The sequence below is a fragment of the Ipomoea triloba genome, chromosome 5, assembly GCF_003576645.1.
Source record: "Ipomoea triloba cultivar NCNSP0323 chromosome 5, ASM357664v1".
Lineage (NCBI taxonomy): Eukaryota > Viridiplantae > Streptophyta > Magnoliopsida > Solanales > Convolvulaceae > Ipomoea > Ipomoea triloba.
In genome coordinates, this window is record NC_044920.1 from 20,783,668 (window position 1) to 20,793,845 (window position 10,178).

Sequence of the window (10,178 nt, forward strand, 5' to 3'; positions counted from 1 at the left end):
ATGGGTGGTAAGATTGATAGATCACTTAACAATGGTGTTGCGCCACCTATATTTCGTATAAATGGCCAAAATTTTCATCGTATTGGAAGTTTATTACCAACAAATGGGGTTCAACCAAAGTTTGCGCAACTCTATATTCATGATACTGAACATGAAATAGAAAATCGTATCAACTCCGTTAGGTATAATATCTATCACTAAACTTCCATTTAATTTTCCATAAATAAGATATTATGACACTAAAATACTAATGTTTAATTGTTTAATTGTTTTAGGGGTGAAAACGATAAATTTAACCTACATGTTGATGTGGTTAATGACATTAAGGATGTTTTAGATCATTATAATGTTTTGGTCAAGTCATTCCGTATGGCCAAGTCATTTATTGATTCTAATCCACAAGCTGAGATTAAGATGGGGCTAATTGGAAGAAGGAATACAGATGCAAGAACATATTCATTACCAACTGCATCAGAGGTTGCGGCTCTCATTGTCGGAGATTTAGACCCTACCATGGGTGAACGTGACATTCTGGTAGAGACTAGGACTGGAGTTCTCAAAAGAATAAGTGAATTAAATCCAGCATATTTACCATTGCAATATCCAATTTTATTCCCATATGGCGAGGATGGATTTAGGGAGGATATTCTTTTTTCATCAAATGTTAGTACCCAACATTTCTCAAGAAAAAGTGTTTCACAAAGGGAGTACTTCGCATTCCGTATCCATGAAAGGTTGGATGAAATCTCAACTTTATTTTATGCTAGGAGGTTATTCCAACAATTCATAGTTGATGCGTACACGATGGTGGAATCTTCCAGACTTATTTACATAAGATCAAATCAAAAAGCTTTGAGATGTGAGGCATATAAAGGTCTTTCAGATGCCTTAACGCGAGGTGAAGTTGAACCTAGCTCCAAAGGGAAACGAATAATATTACCCTCAAGTTTTACTGGTGGAGCAAGGTACATGATACAAAACTATCAAGATGCCATGGCCATTTGTCGGTTTGTAGGTTATCCAAACCTATTCATTACATTTACATGTAATCCTAAATGGCCTGAGATTCAACGCTTTATGGAAAAAAGGAACTTGAAAGTGGAAGATCGTCCAGACATCGTATGTCGTGTGTTCAAAATGAAATTGGATGTTTTGATCAAAGACCTTAAAAAGGGAAAAATATTTGGTCACGTCAAAGCAGGTATGATATATATATATATATNAACAACAAGTGTTCAAAGCATTTTCCAAAGAAATTCATTAATAAATCGCAATTTGACCAAGACGGATACTCGTTGTACCGAAGACGGGATGACAGTAGAACCATAAAGAAGAATGGGATAGACTTGGATAACCAGTATATTGTGCCACATAATCGGTATATACTTTTGAAGTACAAAGCTCACTGTAATGTTGAGTGGTGTAACCAGTCACGATCAATAAAATACCTATTCAAGTACGTCAACAAAGGTAATGACCGTGTAACTGCTGAGTTTTATAAGACTACCACCGATGATACCGGTAATGAAATTGTTGATGAGATTAACATGTACTATGATTGCCGGTACATTTCAGCCTGCGAGGCTATTTGGCGCTTATTTAGTTTTGAAGTGCAATACAGAACTCCACTTGTTGAGAGGTTAAGCTTTCACCTGCCTGATTGTCAATCAGTTGTTTTCCAAGATGATGATACCATTGACCATGTTTTAAATAGAGAGACTGTTGGTCAAAGTATGTTTAATGGTTGGTTTATAGCAAACAAAAAATTCAATGAAGCGAAGATGCTAACTTACATTGAGATGCCTACCAAATTTGTTTGGAAAAAAGACATTCGTGAATGGCAGCCAAGAAAGAAGGGTTTCTCGGTGGGTCGTATCTTCTATGTCCCACCAACATCAGGTGAAATATATTATTTAAGGTGCTTATTAAACATAGTTCGTGGTCCTACAAGTTTTAAAGATATTAGGACACTGAACGGTGTTGAGTATATGACATTTCGAGATGCCTGTTATGCTCATGGTTTACTTGATGATGATAAAGAATACATTGATGCTATAAATGAAGCAAGTTATTGGTCAACTGCTCATTCAATGAGGAAGCTCTTTGTGGTTCTAATAACATCGAGCTCTATAATTAGACCGGAAAATGTTTGGAATGAGGTTTGGAAACATTTGTGTGAGGATGCTCAACATTATCAAAGAAGAATATTACAACAACCAGGTAAAATTTGAAAGTTACTATTGTAAATTTGTTACTAAATGTTAGTGTTGTATGATTTTTAAATTACCTTTTCATGTTAACAGACTTGGTCTTAACAGACGAAGAGAAGAAGAACTTTGGTTTGATTGAGTTGGAAAAACTTTTGGAAGTACAAAATAAGTCTTTAAAAGACTTTCCAACTATGCCTATTCCAAATATGGATAACTCTACAATGGTTCATAACAGATTGGTTTTTGAAGAGTTATCTTATGATTGTGATGCCTTAAAACAAGAAGCTGAAGAGTTGTCTTCTAAATTGACTGATGAACAAAGAGTTATATACGATACTGTTATGCAAGACATTTCATGTAATCTAGGTGGTTTGTTTTTTGTTTATGGGTATGGTGGGACTGGAAAAACATTTTTATGGAGAGCGTTGTCATCTACATTACGATCTAAAAGGCAAATTGTTTTAAATGTTGCGTCAAGTGGCATAGCTTCTTTGTTGTTACCAGGTGGACGAACTGCGCACTCAAGATTTGCAATACCAATTGCAATAAACGAAGACTCAACATGTAACATTAAACAAGGTAGTCATTTAGCTGAATTGTTGATAAAGACGAGTTTAATCATTTGGGATGAAGCGCCCATGATGCACAAACATTGCTTTGAAGCATTAGACCGAACTATGAGGGATTTGTTGCGATTTGTAGACCAAAATAGTTCGACAAAGACATTTGGTGGAAAAACAGTTGTATTGGGTGGTGACTTCCGTCAGATACTACCAGTAGTTCCTAAGGGTACAAGACAAGATATTGTATCTGCAACAATAAATTCATCGTATTTGTGGAACAGTTGCAAAGTTTTGAAGCTTACAAGAAACCTACGCCTACGCACTGTTCGGCATGGGGTTGATCTACAAAGATTAGAAGATTTTGCAAATTGGATTGCTAATATCGGTGATGGAAAGATAGGTGGACCAAATGATGGATATGCAGAAGTAGAAATCCCAACTAATATGCTTCTACCATCTGATGGAGACCATATTTCAACAATTGTGAAAAGCACATTTCCGATGTTTGCCACTGGGAATTCTAATCCAAATTTGCTGGAAGGACGTGCTATACTAGCACCAACACTAGATGTGGTTAACTCAGTAAATGAATATATGAATGCGTTGCATACTTCTGAAAGTAGAACATATTTTAGTTGTGACACAGTATGCAAAGCCGATGCAGATAATGGGATACTTGCAGATGTACACACCCCTGAATTCTTAAACGGAATTAGAGTTTCAGGTTTACCAAATCATTCATTGACTTTGAAAATTGGTTCACCGGTAATGTTGATGAGAAATATTGACCATAGTATTGAGTTGTGCAATGGTACCAGACTGATAATCACCAAGTTAGCAGACCGTATTATTGAAGCAGAGATAATGACTGGTGCTAACAAAGGAAATAAAGTTTTGATTCCCCGAATGTCCATGTCCCCATCCGATCCAAGGTTGCCATTCAAGTTTCAACGAAAACAATTTCCGTTGATGTTATCATATGCAATGACCATTAATAAAAGTCAGGGTCAAACATTGTCACATGTAGGATTGTTACTAAAGAAATCTGTGTTTGTACATGGTCAGTTGTACGTCGCTGCATCTCGGATTAACAATCCAAATGGTCTAAAAATATTAATTGCCAATGACTCAAGTGGAACTTTTACATCAACCACTAATGTTGTATATCATGAAATTTTTAATAATTTGTAATTTTGATTAATTTAATTTTATTCATAATATAAGTTGTATTTCAATATTTATTGTGAGATAAATATTTATGTTTATTTTTTTTAGGTGTTATGTAAATATTAAATTCATTTTTAATTAATTCACATAATTATACAATAAATTTAACAATATATATCCCGTGCATCGCACGGGTACTATACTAGTATATATATATATATATATATATATATTTTTTTTTTTTTAATTTTTTTTTTAATTAGTGAACCCAAAGCCAGACCATGAATGGGAGAAGCAGCCCAAAGCCCATTGCAAAGCCAGCCCAAAATCAACCATTCATCATCTTCTTCAAACTTCAACGTAACAGCCATGGACGACGGGAACGTAGCTCAGCGACGGAACCAGCAGCGTAGAGAGACAGACACGACGCCGGCGTCGCCTGAGGGAGAATAAGACAGCAGCGTCGCTGGAAGACCCAACTCTGCCACTGCCGCCGACCTCCGTTTTTCCGCCACGGCTAATTCCGGAAATCGGAATCCCCAACCTCAAAAACCCTACCTCCGTTTTCCCGCCACAAATCGGAATCCCCAACTTCAAAAACCCTACACCAATCCGGTCCGCTCCCATTTTTCTCATAAAGATTCAACCTTTTTTCCACCTCCACTGCAAGTGAAGTTTTCCGGGAAGATTGAAGAGTAACAGAGGAAGGAGGATTAAGGATGTTTTACTCTCACACATTCTTGGCTCGGAAGGGTCCAATGGGGACTGTTTGGTGCGCGGCGCATCTACAGCACAGACTCAGGAAGACGGATTACACCAGAACCAATATCCTGTCTACCGTTGGTTAGTGTTTTTGGCATTTTATTTAATGTTTCTTTCCTGATATGTATGGAGTATTAAGTTATTTCATTGTTTTTTGTTTGTGTTTTTTTTTGGGTGTTGTATTCCTGTTTATTATCATCCACTTTTTGGTTGGTTGGTTGATTGGCTATGACCCTCATCTATTTCATTTTCTCTTGTAAATTGTATTCTTTTGGGTATAGTTAAGGCTCTTTCCACCAAATGCTACAAATTTTCATATGAAAGATCATGTATTGCATTGTTTTTCTACCTAGTTTATGTTTGCATCATCTTTATCATCATGCCCACTTAGAATTGCTCATTGTTGTGTTTTGGTTTTGTCTTGGGTCTTAATTCTGGATTATCATGTAAAGTTTAGATTTTTCCTCATTTTTCTAGCTGCAAAATATGGGAGAGGAGGCTCTGTCCATAGTCTACACCCTATTGTATCCCTTAATGATGTTAGGGGAAAATTCACAATCTTGCAATTGTGTAATTGAGGAACATTACTTGGTTCTCCAGTGTTGAAGATTGTGCATTTTAGCGAAAGCTAATCTTTTGGTTGAGAAAATGCAATATGAGTTCTGATTGCTATAATAGCATCAAGTAATGCTGATATTAAAGGATTTGTTACTCTACTGGCATATTATGGTGATAGATATTATTGCCTTTTAAAAAATTTTCATGAACAGTTATTTAAAGCATTGGCAGTTGGTAGTCTTAAAGTTTAATACAGAGTAACTAATATGGTTCAGAGAGTTTTCATTATGATATTGTTGTTATTACCAGAGCCATGTCCATATTTGGGGTGGATATCAAGTAAGAATCCATTAATGAATTGAATTTATAAGGAAGCTTAATAATCCTAATACCTTTCTTGTATCCCATGACTATAGAGTCTAACATTAATCATCTGTTGAATTGATTTTCCAGAGTGCATCATGTTTCCTGAAGTACCAATTGCACTGCGGATGTCTGGCCATCTTTTGCTTGGTGTTGTTCGAATATATTCAAAACAGGTCGATTACTTTTTTCAAGATTGTAATTACCTAGACTTGCGGTTAAAAAAGGCGTTATTGTCAATGACTGTCAATCTACCTGAAGGTGCAACTTATGATATCGTAACGAATGGCAATCTACCTGAAGGTGCAACTCAAGCAACTTATAATTCCATCACTTTGCCAGAGACGTTTCAACTCGATGCATTACAATCAGATTATGATTTACGTGCAGAGAGGTAAGTTTTGGTTCTGCTCATTCCCTTGCAGAGCTCTAAGATCTGTTTACTCATTGGTTTTTAATTTCAGGTTTGTGGATACTCACCTTAAACCACAGGAAGAGATCACGCTGGAAGGTATGTTTGATCGATGCATTCTTGCTTAAAAATTTTAATTTTTAGAAACTACCAGATAATTAATCATTCTTAGTTTAGGAATGTATGTAATCGTTACAGTGCTTTTGTATTTTCCTTTTCCAACTATTATTCTTTGTTCTTTTTTTTTTTTTTTCCTTATGTTTTCTTGCCTGTGACGGGAGAACATAACATAGTGTCACATTGTTGCTGATGTTAGAATTCTATGTTACAGATCAAGTTCCCATTGGAGGTGATCAATATGTTGCCATTTATGTTGCTGATGAGGTGTGACAACCTTAATTTCTCCTTGTTTTGGTTAGTTTTGCATGTTTCTGCTTTTTAAATTGTCTTATCATTTGTTTTTTCATGCAGGATGAGGGGAGGGAGTTATCAACTGAGAATATTGCCTCTGGATTGCAAGCAACACCTATGGAGATAGAGTAAGAAACTAGGAATATTATATAGTTTTCAGAACAGATTGTTTGCGATGTATGCTTACAGTGGTAAATGTTTATTACTATTGCAGCCCTCACCCTCCAGTTGGGGAGGGCACACCTGGTGGTCCTCGACATTCTCCCCCGAGCACCCCGGGAGGACTAAATAAGAGCGCGGGTCAAGAGGCCGTTGCTCAAGAGTTTCCGGAAACTGAGGTTATGCGCGATGCTTCGCATGATGTTGGTGTTCCTAGTACTCCGATGTGGCAAGACAGGAGGGATGATGTGTTGGAACCTGACCTTGTTTTGGCGGAGCAGGTGACGAAAGATGATCAAAATGTTTCTCCTGTAGCTGAGGAAATGTTGCCCTCGGGTGGGCGTTTTTCCCCGCCTCAACGCCCCGAGCACCCTTCAGCTTCTGCAGAAGTTGGCCAAGGAAACACTAGTTCGCCCCTGTCATTTGGTAAGTGTCAGATGCCATGTTTTCAACATCAGTAAGCGATAAGTTTATAACAGTTGCTATACGTTTATATAGGGAACGGATCACCTGAACTAGCAATGTGCCCATCCCCGCCTCCACCACCTCCCCCTCCTGAACCTGAGCAGCGATGTGCAAGGCAAAGAAAGAGGAAACTCGTCATTGATGATGCCTTAGTGTTGTCAAATCAGTATGATCATCTCTTCATTTCATGTTCCTATATGTATTCTGCTATTTTTGTTTCCTAATCAAAGAATGTATACACATTTCATATTTCAGGGTTATTAGGGCTGGACTAAACGACACAAGTCGCTTGAAACGGGAGAGAAAGGAAGCTCCCCACACTTTGGGCATATGGAGATCAAACAAGAGACTAAAAAAGGATGCCATGTTCTTTGAGCCCTTAATAACTGGGCAGTGTGGAGATCTCTCGAATATGCACGAACAAGATTTCGTTTTTGCACAAGCTCACCCCTCGTCCACAGATGAGGCTCGTGAAGAGGCCACGGGTGCACAATCTCCCCCTTCTTTGGGGCGTGATGAAATGGAAATCGAACATCTTCGTGAGAATGTAGACCCTACTGAAGGCGGCGATATTTTGCATGAAGTCTTGCCTATGCCAAGTACATTGGTTTCCTCTCCGGTCACATCCATGCGTTCTCCGAGCAGGCAAGAAGATTTTACTCCTGCTCCTACCTCATTAGGGGAACAATCAGATCAGGTTGAAAGAACTATTGATTCTGGGGTATTACCTACACCAGACCCTGCTGCATCAACTGGACATCTTCATTCAGATATCGACACCCCTTTGACAATCCCCAAGGAGGATTTACGGTTTGAAGCCACGCCTCTATCTGATATCCCCGAGTTTGACAATTCTGCTGGGGTATGTTATGCTACCATTTTATCCACTGCTAAAAGTTCTGCTACTGCTACAATGTCCACAAGTATTCAGTTAATCAAAGCTTAAATCAGCATATCTCAGATGTGATTTTTTTATTTATTTTTTTTTTTTTCAATTACAGGATTTAAGTTTTCTGGAACAAGATGAAAGCACCCCTACTGGTAAGATGAGAAATCTGCTTCAGTGTGTGTGTGTATTCTCTTGACAGAATTGATATATACTGCACAGATTATTAGTTGGAGATGCTTAGATGTTTACAATTTATACAGGCTCTCAGGGAACTCCAGAAGTGGGTTTATCTGGAAAACAAAGGACTCCAGAATTTGATGCATTATCTACCAGAACAAGGTAATTTTAACTGAATGCTGCTGAATAAATGGAAATAAGCTTGCATGGTAATGTTGTCTAATTGCACGATCGTTTTTAGAGCTGTCGCACAATATCTTAAAGGTCAGTCATCAACAACCCCTGTCTCCGAAGGTCAATTGCCAGCAAGTACCATGCCGGGACCTGGAGATCTGAGCTTAAATGCAGTTCTGGAAGGCAAAAGCAGGAAAATATGCGCTAGAATGTTTTTCGAGACTCTTGTAAGTGTTCAATCACCAGTCTTTTACACTTGCTGTGTTTATAATGTGCTAGTCACTCACTCACTTCTCTCGATTTGGGGACAATTCAATTCAGGTTTTGAAGAACTGCGGGCTGATAGATGTAAAGCAAGAAGAACCCTATGGTGATATTACTTTGAAGACAACTTGTAAGCTATGGAAGGAACAACTATGAAGCTATATATAGGTAGAATACAGAAAGCATAATTCTTTAGATGCATGTACCCATGTAGGAGCTAGAAAGCCAAAACCCTGTAATTTATACTGGTAAGATTAACAACGATTTTGCCATTTTCTTGATGATCAAATATGATAAGCTATTCAAAGTTGGTTCCTAGGCAAAATGTATATATGCCAGAAACATGAGCATATTTTATTCATGTGCGATTATAGTATTTTAGGCCTTCTAAATATATTTTGGTATGAAGAAGTCAGTAGACCAAGAAGATTATCAATCTTGTGCTCAAGGTGGGCTTCATGGTCTTCAAGTCGACCTTTGACTGCATCGTCTTCCCAGCAGATTAAATTAGGAACTCCTTTCAGATTAAAGGTACACTACCATTCACGGAAACAACATTCACAACATCATTGACACCAAGTTGCTTACGAAATTGATCATAGGTACACTAAGCGACTAAGCTACTCAGAAAAAACATTCACACAAACATCATGATGCCAAGCATGGGAATAGCCTTTCAAAGCATACATTATTTGGAGATTATATGCTAGAAAGATTAAAACATTTATCAGCTACCATATATCTTTGAACAATGTATACAAACAACAGAACAAGAATCTACAAATCCTGCTTGATTTACAGAAAAGCCTGTAGCCGCTTCTAGAAGGTGTGCTCTGGGTGAAGCTTGACTTGCGACCCTGGCCGACAAAGAACCCCAAGATAAACTAATCTAGGTTGTCCAATCAGCTCAAACCAAGAAGACCAATCTCTTATGGAAGAATCAAACTTGGAATCTTGTGCTTATCAAGCGGCCAAACCAACTGTTTGACCAACTTGAAAAAAAATATTTTTTCCATCCTTCAACAGCTGGTGAGTTCTAAGTTCTAACAAAGGCTAATCAAGAACATATACTGCACTGGATGAGAGTAATTGCTGCATACACATGGGCACAGACTCTGATACACGGTTTGGTATAACACATTTTAGAAACACAAAACTAGCGAAGTACTAAGGAGCAAAAATTCTAGGTTGTTGTAACAGTCAAACCGTTAATTAACAAAAACCAGCAAGAAAATAAACATCAAATAAAAATAGCAGTATGGGTGTGCAATTACAAAATCACGAGTAAAATGAAGAGAAGATTATTGAAATGATAAAAATGGGTTACCGGGGCACCAGCTAAGGGAGGTGGAAGGATCAATGTCAGCCAGGAAGAGGATGAAATTGGCCTTGTTTTTGGGGGCTTCGGCTTTGAACTTCTCAAACACTCCATTGAGTGTTGCTACGGTAGCGCCCAACACTTTCAGAGGCATTTTCTCTGCTTCTCTTCCACCAGGATATGGATTTTCGATGGAGCTTCAAGTAGAGCACCGGAATTCTGATTCTGCGTCTATTTTAAGCTCTCAATTCGTGGTTTTTAAGGTTAGGGTTTGGATTTTTCCTAA

The 10,178-nt window shown here is 37.9% G+C and overlaps 2 protein-coding genes and 1 long non-coding RNA gene across 3 annotated transcripts; 2 read left to right on the forward strand and 1 right to left on the reverse strand.

Annotated features, from left to right (window-relative positions):
• LOC116020378 lies at positions 1 to 3,964 on the forward strand. The gene is made up of 5 exons (XM_031260854.1): positions 1 to 182; positions 276 to 1,201; positions 1,285 to 2,220; positions 2,304 to 3,053; positions 3,420 to 3,964. The coding sequence occupies exons 1-5, from the start codon at positions 1 to 3 to the stop codon at positions 3,962 to 3,964; spliced, it is 3,339 nt and encodes a 1,112-aa protein (XP_031116714.1).
• Positions 3,965 to 4,258: 294 nt separating this feature from the next.
• On the forward strand, positions 4,259 to 8,924 carry LOC116019970 (sister chromatid cohesion 1 protein 3). The gene is made up of 12 exons (XM_031260377.1): positions 4,259 to 4,783; positions 5,714 to 6,017; positions 6,088 to 6,134; positions 6,367 to 6,419; positions 6,507 to 6,574; positions 6,661 to 7,031; positions 7,104 to 7,236; positions 7,326 to 7,932; positions 8,072 to 8,111; positions 8,220 to 8,298; positions 8,378 to 8,537; positions 8,632 to 8,924. Exons 1-12 carry the CDS (start codon positions 4,660 to 4,662, stop codon positions 8,728 to 8,730), a joined length of 2,085 nt encoding a protein of 694 aa, XP_031116237.1. The 5' UTR covers positions 4,259 to 4,659; the 3' UTR covers positions 8,731 to 8,924.
• Positions 8,925 to 9,092: 168 nt separating this feature from the next.
• Positions 9,093 to 10,178, reverse strand: LOC116019971. The gene is made up of 2 exons (XR_004098797.1): positions 9,902 to 10,178; positions 9,093 to 9,689 (listed from the first exon to the last, which is right to left on the reverse strand). It is a non-coding gene; the product is annotated as an uncharacterized LOC116019971 (long non-coding RNA).

Coding starts and splice junctions, on each gene's coding strand:
- LOC116020378 (XM_031260854.1), top strand. CDS start 1: ATGGGTGGTAAGATTGATAGATCACTTAACAATGGTGTTGCGCCACCT. Junction 183..275: donor AATCGTATCAACTCCGTTAG/GTATAATATCTA, acceptor TAATTGTTTTAG/GGGTGAAAACGATAAATTTA. Junction 2,221..2,303: donor AAGAATATTACAACAACCAG/GTAAAATTTGAA, acceptor TCATGTTAACAG/ACTTGGTCTTAACAGACGAA.
- LOC116019970 (XM_031260377.1), top strand. CDS start 4,660: ATGTTTTACTCTCACACATTCTTGGCTCGGAAGGGTCCAATGGGGACT. Junction 6,018..6,087: donor TATGATTTACGTGCAGAGAG/GTAAGTTTTGGT, acceptor TTTTAATTTCAG/GTTTGTGGATACTCACCTTA. Junction 7,032..7,103: donor TAGTTCGCCCCTGTCATTTG/GTAAGTGTCAGA, acceptor ACGTTTATATAG/GGAACGGATCACCTGAACTA.